Below are 21,237 nucleotides of genomic sequence, written 5' to 3' on the forward strand. Positions count from 1 at the left end.
ACTGACATCACTCCGAGGGGCTGTTCTGTGGCACTGACATCACTCCGAGGGGCTGTTCTGTGACACTGACATCACTCTGAGGGGCTGTTCTGTGACACTGACATCACTCCGAGGGGCTGCTCTGTGACACTGACATCACTCCGAGGGGCTGTTCTATGACTGACATCACTCAGAGGGGCTGTTCTATAACACTGACATCACTCTTAGTCTCTGTTCTATAACACTGACATCACTCCTAGTCTCTGCTGTGTGGCGCTGACATCAGAGGCTCTCAGGTTGCCAGTCAGCACTCACCCTTTTTTACACTTCTTGAAGATTTTCCCAATCTTTTCTTGGGGAACATCATATTTGTCAGAGATCTAAAAGAACAAAAGAAAAATAATATTACAAAGTTCTGTGTTCATGACTTGACAAAACAAATACCTTCACACAGTGGTACAGACACTTGGCTTTCTGTTTCTCACATGTGCACACACAAAGACACAGATGAGGGCCTGTCTATCCTGGGTAGGAGGGGCTACCCGCCTTTGGAGAGAGCTGGAATCAGGGGTCTGTTGCTTCCCAAAGTCACAGATGTCACAACTCTATTATATGGCCATGGTGTTTTGGAATTAATACCTTACAGAGCAGTGTGTTTACAGAGAAAGTACAGACCTACTCTTTCCACCCCAAATCCGTGTGCTGTACTTGTCCTGTCTGATGAGTGAACGCTGCTGCAACAAGAAAACTAAAGTCCTCGGTCCACCTCTCTGAGCTGAGCACTCCACGCATGTTGGCATCCACATGGGCCCCTCTCTGAGCTGTGAGCTCTGAGCATGCTGATGTCCACGTGGGCCCCTCTCTGAGCTGTGAGCTTCCGAGCATGCTGATGTCCACGTGGGCCCCTCTCTGAGCTGTGAGCTCCGAGCATGCTGATGTCCACGTGGGCCCCTCTCTGAGCTGTGAGCTCCGAGCATGCTGATGTCCACGTGGGCCCCTCTCTGAGCTGCAGGCTCCACGCATGTTGGCATCCACGTGGGCCCCCCTCTGAGCTGTGAGCTCCGAGCATGCTGATGTCCACATGGGCCCCTCTCTTAGCTGCAGGCTCCATGAGTGTTGACAAACATCCTGCCTAGGCACTTTACTCAGTGCACAAAGGCCTCACTCTGGAGTGGGACACACCTAAACAGTGCCAGTTCTGACTCAGTTTCCACTGGCAGGTGACTGTTTTAACCCTTGGCCTCCTCTCAACAGGAAAGAGAGACCCTCACCTCACATACCCCACGACTATCATGGGATTAAGGCGTGTCCAGCCCAAAGCAGGAGTTCATTTCGGATACAGACTCACCGGAAGGAAGGAACTGTTTGATTCCCCAGCTCAGAAGGAACATCCAAGGGCCCTGGCCACAGCCAGGCCAGCGCCTCGTTGGGGGCGGAGCCTCTCTGCAGGGCAGTGGGCTCTGGCTGAGGCGTGGCCGAGGGCCCCGGTCCTGGCCCACCTTCCCTCCCGACCAGGGGCGCAGGGTCCACACAGTGCAGTGAGCTCTGGAGGTTTCCTCTCGGGCATGGAGCTGTCTGCACAGGGAGGGGACAGCTACTCCAAGGACCAGGGGCTGATTCAATCTAGGTCAGACACTGCTACCTGAGGAGGTATCCAGACCGCTCCCACCCAGGGGTCACCACCCTGCCCACCCTTGATCTGAAGAGCACGGCTCTGGGCAGCCCTGAAATCTCGGCCTCGGAAGACTGGCCTGCAGATCATTTTCAATCTAACAAAGATACACCGTGCACACTGAACCACATCCAAGCTGCCATCATACACGTTCACCTCTTTTCTGTACCACTGGACTATCACTGTGTTTATGAAACCCCCAGGCCAGGAGATGGGAGCCTGGGATGAATTCCTTAAGCACTGTGAATGAATTATATTTGGCACAGCGAGTCCCAGTCTTTTCCATGCTTTCCTCTCTCTCCATCATCAAGAAGTGAAGAGGGGCTATCAGGAGACAAGGAAGCAGAGGAACCGGGAGAAGTCACAGGAAGCCGAATGACCCAGAGCAGAGGGCGACAGGTGGCGCTGGGCGCCGCTGGCTGAGGTGCAGGGGAGGAGCTGCGGTGACACCCGCTTCCCAGAGACCGAGCGGCAGCACCCCCTAGCTGCCACCCCCTGCACTGCTTTAATTCTCCCTGTAGCATCCATCAGTTCAATTCAGTCCAGTCGCTCAGTGTCCGACTCTGTGCGACCCCCATGGTCTGCAGCACACGAGGCTTCCCTGTCCATCACCAGCTCCTGAAACTTACTCAAACTCATGCCCGTTGAGTCGGTGATGCCACCCAACCATCTCATCCTCTGTCGTCCCCTTCTCCTGCAATCTTTCCCAGCTTCAGGGTCTTTTCAAATGAGTCTGTTCTTTGCATCAGGTGGTCAAAGTATTGGAGTTCCAGCTTCAGCATCAGTCCTTCCGATGAATATTCAGGACTGATTTCCTTTGGGATAGACTGGTTGGATCTCCCTGCAGCCCAAGGGACTCTCAAGAGTCTTCTCCAACATCACAGTTCAAAAGCATCAATTCTTCTGCGCTCAGCTTTCTTTATAGTTCAACTCTCACATCCATACATGACTACTGGAAAAACCACAGCCTTGACTAGACGAACCTTTGTTGGCAAAGTAATGTCTCTGCTTTTGAATATGCTATCTAGCTTGGTCATAACTTTTCTTCTAAGGAGCAAGTGTCTTTTAATTTCATGGCTGCAATCACCATCTGCAGTGATTTTGGAGCCTCAAAAAATAAAGTCTCTCACTGTTTCCACTGTTTCCCTATCTATTTGCCCTGAAGTGATGGGACCAGATGCCATGATCTTAGTTTTCTGAATGCTGAGCTTTAAGCCAACTTTTTCACTCTCCTCTTTCACTTTCATCAAGAGGCTCTTTAGTTCTTCGCTTTCTGCCATAAGGGTGATGTCATCTGCATATTTGAGGTTACTGATATTTCTCCCCGCATCCATCAGTGCTACCTGGAAAATTACACAGCGGCCTCTGCCGATTTCACTGTAGCCATCTTTGTAACCAGAATGTAAACTCCATTCCGCACTGGGTCATGTACTCCTATATCTCCAGTGCCAAGAACAGTGCCTGGCACAAAGCAGGCCCTTCACAAATGTTTGTTAAATGAATTCAACATTCGGCAGTAGTCAGGGGAAACCTGCTTCCAGTCGAGTTATGGACTCACTTTGAGCTCACAGATTCCAATGATTTACAGGGGCCCGAGGTGGATACATATCAAGACAGTGCTGACCCCTTGAATTTCACTCTGGGGCAAAGCCAAAACAGGGATCAGCCTGGCACCCTTCTCGTGTCTCTATGATGTCCCCAAGGGCAGGCTGGGGTCAGTGTGCTCTTGGGCCATTTGCTGAGATGCTGCGACAGAAGGATCTCCAAGCCATCAAAGTTGTATGGGCCCCTTCTCAAGCTGGACATGCTGGTGATCAGAAGTGTGCAACTAGTGACTTCACTTTAAATCACCTGGCTGTGGTCACCTCTGGTCACAACTCTGCCTTTTCACAAATCGGCTTCGGGTAAGGTCTTGACACAAATTCAGTCATTCCCCAAGATCAGGAGTTCCAAAGGCCGATGAAGGAGCCACTGTTTTATGTGTGGAAGTTTTCAAGATTTTGATAGAAATAATTTTTTTGTTGTTGGCTTCTAAGTAGTCTGTTAAGTGGCAGTCTCTCTTTAACCAAGCACAGGAAAGTTAAACCATTCCAAGGGTCATTACAAATCCACTCAGTTCAGTGGACTAGACACTGGTGGGTGATTACTATCTACCAATGGGCGTGCTGGGCACAGTGGTGTGAGGTAGGTACAACCCTGCAACTGCTGAAGACTAAGCTAGGGGGGTGGGGGTCGGGGTGAAACGTGGCACGTGCCTCGGCCACAGACAAGGTGCTGGGACTCAGGAAAGGCTTTAGCACCACCGAGGAACCTGGACAGGCTGGTAAAATTTGTTCTGATCGAATTCTGTGCAAGTAAGAGGATTATGAAGCTCCTACTACTTACAGCTTCCATCAGGCCTTTCAAGGATGGAGTCTTGAGCATCAGGGCATCGAAGACTTCTTCTGACTCCTTCCGCACGTAGAGCAGCACTGATCCCCAGTGGGGAAGAAGGAGGGAAAAGTGTAATTCATTGATAGGAGAAAAACAAGAAAATGGATTGTGGGTATTGGGAAAAATAAAAAGAGACGTCCACATTAAGGACAGCAAACATGAACCAGTATAAAATCTGTCTCAAGGAACACAGCTTTCAGCTTCTTTTTAACTCTGCTGGAAGTCCCAGCTCAAGCCAGGAAGAGCTGCTCTGATGGAGGATCACTCAAGGGAAGTCAACACTGATGAGGTCTGTTTGAGGAATTCATACTTTGGTTGGATTCAGAGCTCACTTCCCACTGAAAACTCCCACTACGAAACGTAAACCAACACACCTCTCTTTGGTTCTTCTACCCGGGTCAGCTTAGCAGGAGGCGGGATCACAAAGTCGTCTTCCGAGCTATACGGCCCCCTCTTCAAGCTGGACCTGCAGATGATCCGAGGTGTGCAATTAGTGACTTCACTTTCAATCACTTGCAGAAACAAAAGGAGTTTCCAGGTGTTATCATTGGGTTTTACATTTAAAATGTCCTTCGTTTTAAAATGGGCCAGCCTTTATTTTGTGGATGAAAATCTAGAGCTCAAGGGAAGAAGCTGACTGACCCGGGCTCGTGCGACCGAATAGCAGAGGGGGACCACACTCAGGAGCCTACCAGACACCCCTGTTGCTCTCACACAGCTCCCGCTGCCCTCTCGGGAATGGGGTTTCTCTTCAGGAAAAAAAAAAAACTTATGAAGGAGGTGGGATGTGAGATGCACGTGAAGGTGGTAACAGAGGAGAGAGCACGTCAAAAGAGGGAGGATGTGTGAGCGGGAAAATGCTCAGCCAGGCTGGCTGAGACAGAAAGTCCCGGAGGAAGATGAATCTAATCCAGAAAACCTCAATCACTCAGCTCTCGGGAAGTTTAGACTTTTATGTTGCAGTGATCAGGGGGTCGTTCAGAGTCAAGAAGGCTACAATCGAGGTGTGGCAGAGACTGGAGCGGACACCAGGATCTACGAGCAGAAGACAAATGGGACGACTCTGGAGATAATCACAGCATCAAACCCCCAAAATACAGCAGTGCTGGCGGAAATACAAAGGGAGGGGGAACATTTCCAGGTGTATATGAAGAAAGAAGGGCTTCCCTGATAGCTCAGTTGGTAAAGAATCTGCCTGCAACGCAGGAGACCCCGGTTCGATTCCTGGGTTGGGAAGATCCCCTGGAGCAGGGATAGGCTACCGACTCCAGTATTCTTGGGCTTCCCTGGTGGCTCAACTGGTAAAGAATCCACCCGCAATGCGGGAGACCTGGGTTCGATTCCTGGGTTGGGAAGATCCCCTGGAGAAGGGAAAGGCCACCCATTCCAGTATTCTGGTTTGGAGAATTCCATGAACTACAGTCCATGGGGTCACAAAGAGTCGGACATGACTGAGCGACTTTCATGAAGAAAGAAGTGAAGAGACCAGTGGGACTGGCTATCAAAAGCACAAGTCACAGTGAGCTCACTGTTGTGAGGCTCAGTGAGTGAGGAAGAAAATAGTGGAAAAAAAAAAAAACTGAAAATGAAGTAAGTGCGAGCTTCTGAGCAGAACCATCACTTTAAGAATAGCAGCTGGACCTTAAAATGCTGTGTCTCAGCTTCCAGCACAGAAGAGCTCTCCCATGAAAGTACTTGCAGGACTCAGGTCTGAGCACATGAGTTAGAGAGGCTGCGGAGAGCCTGTCTTCCGCGAGGCCCGTGGCCCATTTGGGTGGACGTGGGGAGCCGGGATGGCTCACAGAAGATGACCAGACCCTCACCTGGTGGAGCACTGGGCAGGTGGAGCGCTGGGTGGGAGGGCTGCCAGCGAGGCTAAGAAGGGTGCCCCTGGGAGCAGGGGGCATCAACACCATCACAGCACACCCAGGGGCCTCCTCCGGCTTTCCGAAGCTCGATCTCCACAAGGAACCTGGGTTTCTTAGAGCAGAGGCTGATTTCAGGGCCAGAGTAGGGCAGAAAAACAAGTGCCTGGTAGATGCCATGCCTGAAGGTGAGGAAGTGCTGGAGCAGTGAGGGCAGGAAGGTCGAGCCGGAGTGATCCAGGAGCAAGCGAGAGGGACCCCGCTGGCCCTGGGACCATATCAGCAGAGTAAACAACGATGATCACAGCGTATTGAATACAATGGGAAACCACAAGCCCATGCTGATGTAATGCAAATGAGAAATTAAAAGCCTGACAAGGAGTGAGATGTTTACAAGGCACCTCCCCTCAAAACACCTACAAGAGGAGAAAGAGTTTCACTATACAGCAGAGAAGCCTGGCAGAGCGTGTCTGAATCAAGTGACCAGAGCGAACATCGCCAGCGGGGAAGTGCCCTGAAAATACATGTCCCCGACAGGACACGCTGAGAGCAGGGCCTCGTCTGTGCCAGTCCTGCCCAGATGCATCATCCACCCTGAGAGGAAACCACGGACAGACCCAGACAGTGGGACAGCCTACAAAACGGCGGGAGTGTGACCTGCAGAAGCATTAGCTCAGGAAAGCCAAGGAGAGGCGGAGGCTATTCCCGATGGAAGGAGATTCAGGAGCCAGGACAACGAAAGACCCTGTGTGAGTCTGAAAAGGACCCTTTTTTTTGCCATAAAGGATGTTTTTGGAACAATTAGCAAAGCCTGGACTAGCTGGTACTGTGCCTTGATGTCAACATTCTGACTGTGTTATGCAGGGGAACATCCTCATTTGTGGAAACATACAAACCTAGACAGAGTATTAAAAAGCAGAGACATCACTTTGCCTAAAAAGGTCCGTCTAGTCAAAGCTATGGTTCTTCCAGTAGTCATGTGTGGATATGAGAGTTGGACTATAAGGAAAGCTGAGCACCGAAGAATTGATGCTTTTGAACTGTGGTGTTGGAGAAGACTTTTGAGAATCCCTTGGACTGCAAGGAGATCCAACCAGTCTATCCTAAAGGAAATCAGTCCTGAATGTTCATTGGAAGGACTGATGCTGAAGCTGAAGCTCCACCACTTTGGCCACCGGATTCAAAGAACTGACTCACTGGAAAAGACCCTGATGCTGAGAAAAGATTGAAGGCAGGAGGAGAAGGGGACGACAGAGGATGAGATGGTTGGATGGCATCACTGACTCAATGCACATGAGTTTGAGCAAGTTCTGGGAGCTGGTAATGGATAGGGCGGCCTGGCGTGCTGCAGTCCATGGGGTCGCAAAGAGTCAGACACGACTGAGCAACTGAACAACAACAACCAAGGACGCAGGGGTGTTGGGTCACTGCCAGCAACTTACTCTCCAGCGGCTCAGGAAAAAGGGAGTTCTTTGTACTGTAATTATTCTAGAGGTTTGAGAATGTTTCAAAATAAAAAGAATTTAGTAAAACAAAACATAAACCTTACCCTTCACCCTCCAACTCTTCTGAGGCAATGGGAAGGACCTAAGACCAAGGGGAAAAAAAAAAGATTGTTTTTCAAGCATATGCTAAAGTATTTCAGACCTTAAACAAATTATTCCTAAAACGAAAGTAATTTGGAATGTAACCAATCTCACACAAAATCCGTTAGCCTTATTATTCAATGACCAGATTCTTAAAGATGTCTTGAACTCCTCCAGTTCAGGAGCTGGCAAACTACACCCCATGAACCAAGTCTGGCCTGATGCCCATTTATGTAAATACAGTATTTACTGGTGCATAGCCACGCCCATTTCTGGCACAGTGTTTATGGTGATTTTGGCCCCACAATAGTAGATGCAAGTCACAACAGAGAGCCTTCAACCCCCAAAAAGCCTAAAATGTTTATTCTTGGGCCCTTTATAGCACACGATTAGTGAGCCCTGCTCACCCTAGACCCATGAGAAACTGGACACCCTGGCAGTGCCTTTTCTGAAGAACTCTGCAAACACATCTGTCTGTCGGAATCTCTGTACAAAGCTCCCGGCATACGTCTCTGGGGCATCTACCTGAACTCAGGTGGAGGGCATGCTCCAGTCCGCCCAAGCCCAACCTCCACTGAGCTTCTGCTCCAAGTAGAGCATGACTGCAGCTTTGATAAATTTCAGATTAGTGGCCGAGACACGACCAAACATGTGCCAGTGACAGTCCCCTAACTGAAACTGCGAGGAGAGCGCTCAGACACCCTTCATCCTATTAAGGATCCCACTCCTGGTATTCCTCCAGCTTTTCCCCTCTGTCCAGACCCATGGAAGTGAAATTCACAAGATCACAGACTCAACTTCACGTTATTATTCCAGTGCCTTTTAAAGAGCTGAAGACACCAGCAGATAACATCCATACAGAATTAAGTCGGCAGGTCTGGGGCTGCAGTTCCACGGCAATGATGCTTACACACACCCGACTGTGAGAACGATACATTGCCCAAACCAGACACTCCAAAGAGCTGATCCCTAACCCTGGGCAGACCTCACCAAGCTCTGGCTTCTGTTTGCCAAAGACTCTCCTTCTGTGACCTGTCGCCTCTTAGCAGTCACCCTGGGATCCGGGTTACCTACGTGAGCACCCCGCTGAAGACTGGCAAAGTGCACGTCAGGGATGAAGAGGACAGGCTGGGTGTCAAGATCAATGAAGGGCTTGAAAACCGTGATGTCCATGCGTTTGTGAGAGGGAAGAAGCGGCACTTTGACATCGGAAACTGAAAAAAAAATAAATAACACGAGGACACCACAGTCAGCAGCTTCTATTCCCAGACTGCAGGCAGGCTACAGAGCATCTTCCTTGTTTAAGAAACTTAAATTATAGCAGAACAGCAGATACAGGTCATGCTGCCTGAACTGCGAAAAATTACACTTAATGTGTTTGTATTTGCACTAAAATCAATCGGACATCTTACCAAAGGCAGGAGAGAAAAAGCCATGTTTAAACACAAAGACACACACACACAGAGAAAGATCCAGAACACAGACAAAGTATGTGATACTTCTGCCTGAAAGGCTAAAACTTAACGATTGTATAAACATAATTTAGAGGTAGTTTCACCCTGGATCTCCTCATTAGGTAATCTGTTCTGACAGCAGTGTACTCTTGACTTCAGAACAGGCACCTCAACTCCAGACTTTCATCTTCAGAACCGAATGCCAGGGAGGCGGAGAGACAACATACATGACTGTCTAACTCTTTATTTACTAAATTACAGACTCCACCAACCCCCAGCCTCCGGCCCTGAGGTGCTTAGAGATGAGCTTTCCAAGCTGCTGAGTGGCTCTCTGAAGGGACATCTCCTGAGCTGCACTGTGAGGCCAGCAGCAGAGCCCGGACGGGCATGCTCAGGCCACATCTGCTGGGCACCGGCCATGCAGAAAGCAGTTGCAGCCGTCCGAGCTCCAGCTGTGCAGAGCGTGCGCTTTTTTCCTTCCTTTTAGCTGAGAGCTACGGGATTCTGTGAATATGAATGCTGGCCATATTAAAAAGGAAAAAGAAAAAAAAAAAGCTTTCTCAGTGCAACGTCCAAACAGAAGCCCTACAGATTCTGCAAATGTTAAGAATATCTGACAGAAGAACACCATGCTATTTCAAATTAAGACAACCTGAATTCCAAAGGGTGTTACTATTACTCTTAAAAATATAGGCCAGTTCCAATCTCATCATCAGCTATTCGGGTGGAACGTGTGTTATTTGTCAGGAACGGGAGCCAGAACTGAGGGCCAAAATCGTCTGAACTCTGGAAAAACTCAGGACTCCTTCCTGGAGTTCCCTGAGCACGACTTAGTTCAGGCCCTCGTCAGTCCTTGCTTCCTGGTTGAAGGAAGCAAAGCTATCACTTCTCAGCAGTAAGAAGAAAATACGTACTATGCTAGCTTCTGTTTACAAACTTGAGTTACTGTTGGAACGAAAAGGTCTAAAACACTTGGCAGAAGAAACACTTCTACTTACAGGCGCTCAACTGGGAGCTGGGGTCAGTGCACTTGCCTTTTCTTTTGCTTTGTTTTCGTTCTTCATCTCTGATCTTTCGCTCGGCTCCCTGGGTGGAGAGAAGACAAGACGCGGCTCTGTTTACTGGCCCTCTTAAAATGCTTAGCTCTTATCCTGACCTTCGGTGGGAAAATACCTCCTCTTTGGAGATGAACTGCACTGCTTATTATACTTGTGGAGCTTATTGCGGTAGTTTCCTCTAAAAAAGCCCTTTCTTAAAACTATTTTTAAACTAGAAAAAAAATCACAGGAAAACCCTTGTTTAAAAAACTAAGAGAGCAGAATTCCCCTCAACAATGGATGAGGCCAGGTCAAATGGAAGCCAAGAAAATCAGCTAACATACCGCACACTGGCTTCAAAGACACAAGTGACTTTTCTTGTCGTCTAATAACAAGAAAATGAGAGGAAAAAATACAAGCTGATCCCACTTTGAGTATACTGTCCTGTACGGCCAATGTGGTTACTGAAAACTGTGATTCTGTCCAAGGTCTTGGCATTGACTAAGTGATAGATCCAACCAACTATGACTCACAAGAGCAAATATTTAGCTAGAAATCCACAGTCACTTAAAAGGAAAGCTTTACTCCCAGGCCTACAAAGAGGATCTATACCCACATGGTACACAGAACTACACAAAGAACAGCAGTGCTGCACAGGTGGCCCCACAGGTACATTAAGAATGAAGGCAACCTGAAACTGAGCAAGTAGGCGAAATGGAAACAAAATTATTCGTTTGCTATTTTGCTTGACCTACTTGCATTTATTTCTAGATGGTGTAGATTTGTTGACAAAGTTATTCACATTCCCTGGTAGCTCCACAGTAAAGAATCTGCCTGCAATGCAGGAGATCTGGGTTTGATCCCCGGGTCGGGAAGATCCCCTGGAGAAGGGAATGGCAACCCACTCCAGTGATTTTTGCCTGGAAAATCCCACAGACAGAGGAGATAAGCAAGCAGCAATTCATGGGGTTGCAGAGTCAGACATGACTGAGTGAGTAGCACTTTTTTTTGGTTAAAGAACTGGTTATTTATTCTTCAGTAAATACATTCTCTGATAGCAAACAGTGGCAATAAAAATCATCCAGTTGATTTGGCATGATTATACAATAAAACAACATTTTAAAATATGGAATGAAAAACCACCTTCTACATTCATCGATACATCACTAATGTAGCAATACACACAAACTTGCCCATTACCACTGCTACATGATGCTGATGCAAACTCTACGTCCCTGACAGAGAAGAACAGGCGAAGGTCATCAGGCTCCTCACCGTTACCATCTGGGGTTGGTCTGTGTCTTGCTCAGTTCCTTCTGATGGTCTAAAAATAACTCCATATCAAAGTCTTTGCAACCCCATGGACAGCAGCCTGCCAGGCTCCCCTGTCTGTGGGATTTCCCAGGCAAGAATACTGGAGTGGGTTGCCATTTCCTTCTCCAGGGGGATCTTCGCGACCCAGGGATCGAGAACCTGCATCTCCTGCATTAGCAGGAGGGTTCTTTACCACTGGGCCACCAGGGAAGCCCCCAGACCCGCCTAGCAGACCTGGAAGATCCAACAGAAGACCTGGAAGATGCAACTGTTTCCAAGGAGGTTCTCCAGATCTCAGGACAAGGCTCAGGAAGACTCACGGCTGACAGGCACACCCAACAGCCAGCAAGGTCAAGGTCACAGCCTTTGGTGTCCTGTAAGATCCCAGGAGCCAGGAAACCCCGAGTGAGGCGGAGGATGGAACCACCGCAACAACCCAGAACTGACACGGGAATCCACGGCTAGGCTACCAAAGCCACAGTCCATGCGCTCAAAGAGCCTGTGGGAAAAACTGAACATGGTAAGCAGAGTCTTGGAAGACATAAAATAGATCCAAACTGATCTTCCAGAGATGAAAACTACATAGGTGGGACTGCAGCAGTGTGGACAAGGCACAGGAAAGATGTGAGCACATGTGAAAAAAATTTTTTAATTAAATGGATAAAACTTTAACCTGTCTCTAGAATTTTTAGAAAAAGGACATGGACATAACAATTGTTTTTCTTTTGGCTCTAAGAAGAATGTGGCATGAACGAAGAAAATCTGAGTCGGGGTCAGAGACCTCTGCTCCAGAGCAGATGTGACTTACCACTGGTTAAGATGCAGCATGTGAGAAAGCGGGGGGCAGGCAGGGGGAACAGAGGAGGAATGAGGCCCCTAAGAGATGCCCACGTCTGATGCCCAGAGCCTGGGCCTCCGTCACTTCCACAACAAGAGGAGGAGGCTGGGCTGACTGCAAGACAGGGAGAGTCACAAGTGTCCACACAGCGCAAGAGCCAGAGGAGGAGGGGGCAGGATGGCTCGCAAGGCGGGCGTGGCCACAAGCCAAGGTTGCGGGCAGCCCTAGACAGCGGAAAGGCAGGGGAACGGGTTCTCCACGAGAGACTCCAGACGGAATCAGGCTTCCAGCACCTTGACTTTTGCCCAGTAAGACTTGGGTCAGACTCCCTGACCTACAGAACTGGAAGATGACAGATGCGTGTCGTTTCGAGCCACTAAGTTTGTGGTCATTTGTCAACAGCAACAACAGAAGACTAATACAACTGATACAACGTGACGAGGCACATGGCAGGTACTTGATAAACATCACTGGACCTGCCCTCTGGACCTGGAAGGTCTCAGGCTCACCCCCTGGAGCCGACACAGTGTTCCGTGCACCCAAAGCACAAGTCAGGACACCAGGCCTCTGATGGCAAATTCCCTTCCGGGTTCCTAGCACCTTCTAAAAAAGTCTTCATAACACAGAGGTTCAAACAGGATGAAAAGAGGAGACTAGCAAGAAAAAAAAATACAACCCTGTATTTCGGAGTAGGAAAAGTCAGAGTCATCTTCAATCTTAGTTCAGTGGACAGTTCTGCCCCATTCTGGAGGACACCACTGTCTCCAATCCCCATGGCACCAGGGCCTGCCAGCTTCTTTCAGGATTTAATCCAGCTGAGCGCTGCACCCAGCAAAAGTGCCCATCTCTTCTCCGGAAAACAAGGAGTCACAGCAGAGAAAAGGAATGATACTGACATCATGTGGGCCCATGCTCTCGCTTCCCACCCACCTGCTGCTCTCAGCAAGAATCTGAAGCTCACCTTCCCCTGCCTTAGTGAGCTGCCGGACAACCTGCCAAAAAGCCTGGAGGGAGCTGTGCCAGTGACGACGCAGACTGGGAGTCCTCGGACACAGAGCTCAGGAAGAGCTCCAACTCCAGGCCACTGCCCACAGGTCCCTGCGAGCTGAGGGCCCACCCAGGACTGGGCGCAGTGTCCCTGCGTCCCACCCTGTCAGGCACGCCCAACAGAACGTGCTTATCGACCCTTCTGGTTTTTCAGTCAAAAGGAGATTGGTTTTCTCCCCTGAATTATGTGATTTTGCATGGCTAAAACATGAACTACTAATTTAAGATCAGCTATATTATGTGATCAGCAATATATGCTTCAGTTCTGTTAGTTGCTCAGTAGTGTCCAACTCTTTGCAACCCCATAGATTGCAGCACGCCAGGCTTCCCTATCCATCACTAACTCCCGGAGCTTGTTCAAACTCATGTCCATCAAGTCAGTGATGCCATCCAACCATCTCATCCTGTCGTCCCCTTCTCCTCCTGCCTTCAATCTTTGCCAGCTTCAGGGTCTTTTCCAATGAGTCAGTTCTTCCCATCAGCTGGCCAAAGGATTGGAGTTTCAGCATCAGCATCAATCCCTCCAACAAATATTCAGGACTGATTTCCTTTAGGATGGACTGGTTGGATCTCCTTGCAATCCAAGGGACTCTCAAGAGTCTTCTCCAACACCACAATTCAAAAGCATCACCACTTCTCCAACACCACAGTTCAAAGTACATCCTTACTGGACTTAAGTATAAGAAAGGCCCTGGTCTTTTCCTATGAGGAAGGGTGGATTCTAAGTGTCTACATCCAATCGATGGCCTTACCTTGTCACAGAAGACCTTTATCTGGCAGTACGCCCGATGCACAGGCTTGTTGCTGCGGTTGTTATAGCTGTAGGTGTCAATCTGGATGTTCAGAGGCAACCCCTTCACACCCTTCTGAGAAGAGAAGTCTGTGCTCAAGCAGTTCACAGAGATGAAAACCTGCAAATGGAAGAAAAAGATTCTGTAAGCAACAGGCACTAACAGTAACCCCTTGCACACCTGGTAAAAATACCAACACCATGGAAATGATTCAGATTATGTTTGAAACGAGAGCTCGTCTTCTCATTTAAAAGAAGATTTTTTTTAAGAGGTAATAAGGGGTTAATTTAAAACCACTTTTGGTTATAGGAATGACAGCTCTGACCCCTGTAACTTCTCCTCCCAGAACACTTATTTAATACTAGGAAGGTGGATGAGGCCAGTTGTCTTTCTTGATGTAGTCTTTAAAAGTTCCAAGGGGCACAGGTGCTCTTTGCAGCTTTTTGAGCGCCTGCTGCAAACTCTTTGGGGATTCCGCCTGCAGTTGTGTCTATACCGTCTCCTAAGATAACCTGTAAAACCTATGTTCCAACATCCTGGAGTTTATGAACTCACTGAGTCACATGATTAAAGTGGCACTGAAGGCTGTTACTTACAGAGACTCAGGTTAATCCTGTACACAAGCATGAACATGCTCAGGGTCCCCCACCCCCACCCCCATATCTGTGAGTCTGGATTTTAACCTCCCCATGCCCAGTCCACAGCTGTTTTGAGCTCCCAGTCAATGCTTTCGTTTTAGAATTCATTTCTGATGCATAAGCACCACATGGTGGGTATTACTGGAACTACAGCTTTTAAAACAGCCTGGCACATTTCGAAGGCCCCAGACCCTTATTCTGGATTCTGGCCAGTCCATGAGGCTGCAACCCAGCAGCCCTAACGACTAAACACAGACCTGCTACACTGGTGCACTATTAGTGAGCGAGTGAAGTTGCTCAGTCGTGTCCGACTCTTTGCAACCCCATGGGCCGTACAGTCCATGGAATTCTCCAGGCCAGAATACTGGAGTGGGTAGCCTTTCCCTTCAGGGGATCTTCCTGACCTAGGAACTGAACTGGGGTATCCCACATTGGAGGCAGATTCTTGACCAACTGAGCTATCAGGGAAGCCCCAAACTACATGGTAAATACTCAGTAGGCTAGGTCCATTTTCTCCATTTGGCACCTTTTTTAATAAAAACTTTATTTTGTGTTGGGGTCTAGCTGATTAACAATGTTGCGACAGTTTCAGGTGAAGAGCGAAGGGACTCAGCCACACATATACACGTATCAACTCTCCCTCAAGCCCCTTCCCATCCAGTCTGCCGCAGAACATCGAGCAGAGGTCCAAGAGCTGTTGGCATCTTTCTTAATACTTGGCACAGTTTCTGATCTAGTACTGCCTTACCTTGCCTATCATTTTTTCTTTCCGTTTACCTAATTTTCAGCATATGAGCAAATTGCTCTAATTTTTTAAATACATACATCTAGATACACAGGCAGAAGTAGCACATGTGATTTTCAGATCTACAGAAGCTCAAGGCTTTGACTTTATACCTTTTCATATATGTTTTTTTAAAACCCATTTCATATACAATCTATAAGTCCAACTTAAAAACTTAGCCTATGGAATAAATGAAAGAAGGACAAACAGAATCGCAGACAGAAAGACAACAGTTCATGCAAACAACAGAACGCATACAGTAACCGAACAGTCACATTTTCTATTTTACAACTTGGTAGAAAATCTAGGCTTTTCTCTTATCACTCTAGGCCGCAAGGCTCAATTCCTAACTCAAAAACAGCTGCCTGGGAAAACTACACTTACCCTCCACAATTCCAGGAAGTCTTTGCCCCCAAGTGATATTCCCTTTACAAGAGGATTTCACAGTAATCCAACCTAAAACCTAACCTCCCCTGGCTTCCCAGCATCAAGTTTCTATTCAGAGCAGAAGTAAGCAGGCGCCAAATCCCAGGGTCAGTATAAACACGGAGCCTTCAGAGAGACACCACTCTCCCTGCCGTTCACGACCACTTGTGATCACTTTCTTGTATACGTTCTTCAATCTTTTAACACCAACTCTTTCCAAACCTGGCAGTTTTCTACATGGGATCCGAGAGAGTGGACAGCATCCTTAACTCAGCATTAAAAAATGCCACCTGTCTCTGCAGACAAGCAGACAAACCGGTAAAAGGTGAACAGCATGTGCAGTGTCTGGTCCAGGAACACGAAGTTCAGAGTCAGCAGGCTAAAGGCCCGCGGGAGAAAGACGAGGGCGGCACGGGAACATGCCGGACAGTCCCAGGGACAGCCAGCCCTGAGGGGGACATGCCGGCCCTGAGGGGGACATGCATGCCGTGTCTAAGCCTCAACCAAAGGCTGACAAGGGGGCAAGATGCAGTACAGACGTCCTAGCAAGCGGTGATGTGGTCAGCAGGAAAGGCTCTGGTCTGAAAATCGAAGCATCCAGTTTTGGTCCCAGCTCTGTCACTAACTCTGCTGTGATATAGGCCAGGGTCCACTGGCCAAGCGCAGGGTTGTTGAGACCACCCCTAGCTGACTTTTAACTGCAGTGCCAGGTTGGAATTTATACTGAAAGACAATGAACCCTACATTCCTACTCTGTAAGTCTAGTAACAACAATTTTGTGTAATATGTTTATCAATCAACTTTTACACATCATACTCTTAAAAGAGTACCATGTAAGGTTGCCACTTAAAGCAAGCATACTAACTACCTGTATAAAATTAAGAATCTTGTGTAACAGTGGTTCTCAAAGTGTGGCCAGAACATCAGCCTGCCTGGAAGTGTGAGCACTGGACACCCTGAGTTGCCTGGAAGTCCAGGCCGTCAGCCTGTACCGGAGACCGTGGGGCCGCCCCTGCTGTTCCTGCTCCCAGTGGCCAGGGGTGGGTTTTGGTCTTGAGGACAGTTTCAGGTCCTCTCTGGTCATTCTAGTGGTTGGCCGAGAAAACCACTGCTGTCAAGTAATTAACTGTTTACGAACTTACACACTTTGAGCCATAAAAGAGCTCCTTTGGCTCCAAAACTCTAAGGTTAGTAAAACAAGTTCCAATGTATGATTTCCTTTCTTTAAGAAGTTCAGATGTGCTTACATGTGTTTATATTTATCCCATCAGGCATTTTTATATTAAAAAAATTTTTTTACAGAGATACAATCCTATCAAATAATAAGATTCATTTAATCTATGGAAAGATAAAGATTAAAGCATCTGCTCAACCTTACTATTCAACAAGGTCATGCAAATCCTCAAGAATTCCTAGTTTAGAAGATAAACAGACCAGAGAAGGGGGGTCTGTCAGACTGTACTGAAGCTTATTCCTCGTGTGACGTTTGGTTTTCACAGGAACTGATGAATGGGGATGGGCTGTGTGTCTGGATGGGGGTGTCAGGCTGACTGCTGGTGTCGTCCCCAAGGAGGACAGAGACCAGCCTTTCTGTTCCTGGGGCTGGGTCACAGCACATGCTCAGCACGTAGGTTTTTAACAAGAGAAAGAAAATGTAAACAGAGGAGTGAATAAACACAACAGAGATACATGAGGGAGTTCTCAAGTATTCATCTAAACCAGGAGTGGGCTAACTTTTTCTGCAGAGGGTCTGATAAGAGTTTTCACCTTCATGGGCCAAATGCAACCACCCAGCTCTGCAGTGATGGTGCTAAAGCCGCCGCCACAAACAACACGTGAGCAGAGAAGGGTGGTGGTGTCTTGAAAAAACTGCTCAGACGAACAGGCCGCTGGATGGCCAGGGCCTGAGGGGCAGTCTCCAAGCCGCTGGGATGTAACTGACCTTCACATCACCACAACGTGGGAACAGTGAGAAAGTGTCAGGCCCTTTTTGCGACTCGGCGTTTCCACTTTGCACACAAGTGGCCTCCTGAGAAGACAGGCGCTGGGGACGTCTCACCAGTGTGACCTCTCCCGTGGACACCCCCCTCCCTATCAACACAGCCCAGGCTCGCGGAGGGGACTACACCAAGTCCTGAAGGAGAAGCGCGGTGTCCGGGAATCTTTATTTAGGAAGGTGACACACTTTTCGACAGGGAAACAGCAAATGTACGACACAAGACAGAGCTCTGCCCCGGGTCCTGGGGCAGCAACAAGACGGGGGTGTTCTGATCCTCACCCGCGTCAACCCCAGGGGCTGGCTCTACCTGGCAGCTTGGCCTTGATTTGATCTTGGACAACAGGCCAAGTCACCCATGTCTGGATAAGACAGAATGTTCAGACCATTCTCACTGTGTAGAGAAATGCTTTCTATAATGAGATTACAGAAAAACTCCAATATCCGCTAAAGAAGGTGGGAAAGAGATAGAAAGATGAACTATTACGCATCATCCTCCTCTATAAAACACAAGTATGTGTGCATGCACACAGACACACACAGATACACACATACTTTAAAAAGTCTTATATCTGAAATCTGAGAGTAGGCTGAATGATACACAACCTTCCTTCTTCAGAATGACGTAAAGATCTTTAAGAACTCAAATAATGACCCTTACTCTACTTTCATATTTTTTTACCACTTATTTAGAGGAAAAGTTAGATTTTATTCAAATAATTGGAACATAAACTCAAAAGATGAGCAATCAATGTCCCCATCCAAAACCACTAGAGGAAAAAAAACCTAACCCTCCCCGCCGCCACACACACACAAAACCCTGCTAAACAGGTGGAAGATGCTTGGCAAGATTCCTCTTTCAATGTCCAGCCCATTTTTCTAAGACAGTTCCTCATTACTAGCTGAGAATTCACGAACTTAGAACTTTTCAAAAAATCTAATTTTGTTTTCATGTACTTAGAGTTTTTCAAAAGATTTAATTCTGTCCTCAGAACTCAGTTTGAAAATAAAAATAAAAGAATAAAGAATTGCATTATCGAAGAAGTAACTTGTATAGAGTTTTTTTCATTCCAAATGTTGACAAGCACAGAACCAACAAGCAATCAGACCCTGAGCTAGTTTACGATGATTTTCCCAGGAAGCATTATGGCAGCCACACAATACAGCTCACCTGCCAGCTGCTGTGCCCACTGCCACCCCTCAGATGGGAAGAAAGAGAGGAGGAAGACAGAGGGAACCAGTGTGCTCAGAAGATAGCCACGGTGAGCAGCTCACATTCCAGCAGGCGGAGAGAACGCGATTGAGAACAGATTTTATAAACTCTTAACTTGCACGTTCTTCGGGGGCTTCATCATCTATACCACCAACCAAGACATAAATTCCAGAAAACTTACTGACTCTCTAGTCTAAAGGGAGTAGTCAGATGTGTGAGCTGAAACAAGTCAATTTCATTTGTAGGGAGAAGTTCTAGAAATATTGTTTATCTACCTAATTCACAGAAAGAAAGCACTAACAAAGTAATTAGAATTCATAAGGTGGAAGTCATAAAAGTTATAAGCAGTTTAGTCAAAAGCTGAGTGATGAGACTGATTAACTTAAATATGTTATATTAGGCTAATTTTCATAAACAAAAAGGCTTTTCTTCTCAAAAATATACCACAACAGTCATACTCACTCCCTATTATTCTTCACATACAAGGAAAGAAACTGAGAGCCAGATAATACAGCTTTAATTTTTTTCCCCCCTGATTTTGGTGAAATTTTACACGTTATTATAAGACAATGACATTGCCGCTACACTGGTGAAAATCATTTCCTCTGACTTTCCTAGTATGGTTTTCTCAATGCGAGGAAAGAAAAATTTCAAAATGTGAACCTTTAGATTCACTGAGAACCTTCTGAACCACCCTTATGACGGTTTGGATCAAATTTTCCTAATTAAACTTTTTTTTTTAAGGAATAACCTTTTCATTTTAAGGGCTCCAATTTTTACATTATGATAAAGTATCAAAGCAACACTCATAAGTGAGAGGTGAGAGTTGAGCCACGTGACGTCACCTCGGTGACGGGGACAACTGAAGAGCTTAGAGAAAGAGCCTGAAGGAACGGACCTGAGTTCTCAAGGGCTCCATATGCCAGCTCCACACTATTCGAGTTCCGCACCTCCTTCACAGGACTTTTTATACACACTTTGGGGGGATCCTTATTTTTGGGGCTCAGCTGGTAAAGAATCCACCTGCAATACAGGAGATCTGGGTTCGATCCCTGCGTTGGGAAGATACCCTGGAGAAGGGAAAGGCTACCCACTCCAGTATTCTGGCCTGGAGAATTCCATGGACTGTGTAGTCCATGGGGTCGAAACGAGTTGGACACGACTGAGCGACTTTCACTCACTCAATTTATGATAACCTTTATTTCATTCGCTACTGACATCTCTCTTATGACTAAAGACCTAATAACAACTGAAAGGACTTCTCTGAGATGCGTTTCCCTAGCTACCCCCAGAGAATCACAGCTCCATATTAGTATCTGTCATGTGGTAGTTAAGAAGCATCCCTGTGGCCGTTTTCAGGCCAAGGGCCTCTGCACCCATCACTGAGGTCAGGGAAAGGAAGGGGCAAGAGCACCGAACACGCCACCTCTACCGAACCCCTGGCCATTCTGTCACCCTGTGAGTGCTGCAAGCCAAGGGTCCCCTACTGCCCGACGACCTGAGATGGGGCTGATGTAATCATGATAGAGAGAGCGTGCACAGTAAGTCTCACGTGCCTGAATCATCCCGAAACCGTCCTCCCCACCCTGTCCGTGGAAAACCTGTCTTCCGCAGAACCGGCCCCTGGTGCCAAAGAGGCCGGGGACCGCTGCTCTAAGCACCTTGATGGCAGGGATTATGTGTGATCCATTAAAAAAATTTTTTTCCCGGCTTTTAGTATATTTTTTGCATTTCTCCTAACTGGTGCTGAATTAAAAACAGTTAATGAGAGACAGAAAAACCATAGGTAGATTAAAAAATCCACTAGATAAAAAATCTATCTCCAAATCTTAATTTAACAAGTTTCAAATCCTAACAAAACTTTAAATACATATAACAGTGCCCTGCCCACAGAACAGACAAAAAAACACAACCAAAAAAAAAAGCTAATATAAATTTACATAAATTAACCCACCTTTCTTCCAACCCCTAGGAGAGGACTGTCTAAACAATAAAATGGCCACAAATCAGGAAATGAAAAGAGAGAGCCTGCTTCCCTGACATTAGGCAACCACCGAACACCGGGATCACTACAGAACCTTAATCATTTATTCTTACTCAACGGCATTCAATCGCTCACCTCTGCCTATGTGACAGACTAAATTCCTCATCAGTCAAAAGCTGC

General features: G+C 47.3%; 1 protein-coding gene across 2 annotated transcripts in view; it reads right to left on the reverse strand.

The window, feature by feature from the left end:
* The window catches only part of GRHL1 (grainyhead like transcription factor 1), a 69,380-nt gene that overhangs the window by 23,723 nt on the left and 24,420 nt on the right, over positions 1 to 21,237 (reverse strand). The window contains exons 9-15 of one of the 2 annotated variants that reach the window (XM_040224944.1): positions 13,978 to 14,136; positions 10,024 to 10,075; positions 8,610 to 8,749; positions 7,499 to 7,536; positions 4,459 to 4,550; positions 4,037 to 4,122; positions 295 to 359 (exon numbers count right to left, since the gene is read on the reverse strand). In XM_040224944.1, coding sequence (XP_040080878.1) covers positions 295 to 359; positions 4,037 to 4,122; positions 4,459 to 4,550; positions 7,499 to 7,536; positions 8,610 to 8,749; positions 10,024 to 10,075; positions 13,978 to 14,136 — 632 coding nt within the window. Of the gene's footprint in view, positions 1 to 294; positions 360 to 4,036; positions 4,123 to 4,458; positions 4,551 to 7,498; positions 7,537 to 8,609; positions 8,750 to 9,987; positions 10,076 to 13,977; positions 14,137 to 21,237 lie in introns of both variants that reach the window. The other variant, XM_040224943.1, reaches the window with a different exon arrangement.

This window comes from Oryx dammah, unplaced genomic scaffold (assembly GCF_014754425.2).
Source record: "Oryx dammah isolate SB20612 unplaced genomic scaffold, SCBI_Odam_1.1 HiC_scaffold_25, whole genome shotgun sequence".
NCBI classification, from domain to species: Eukaryota; Metazoa; Chordata; class Mammalia; order Artiodactyla; family Bovidae; genus Oryx; species Oryx dammah.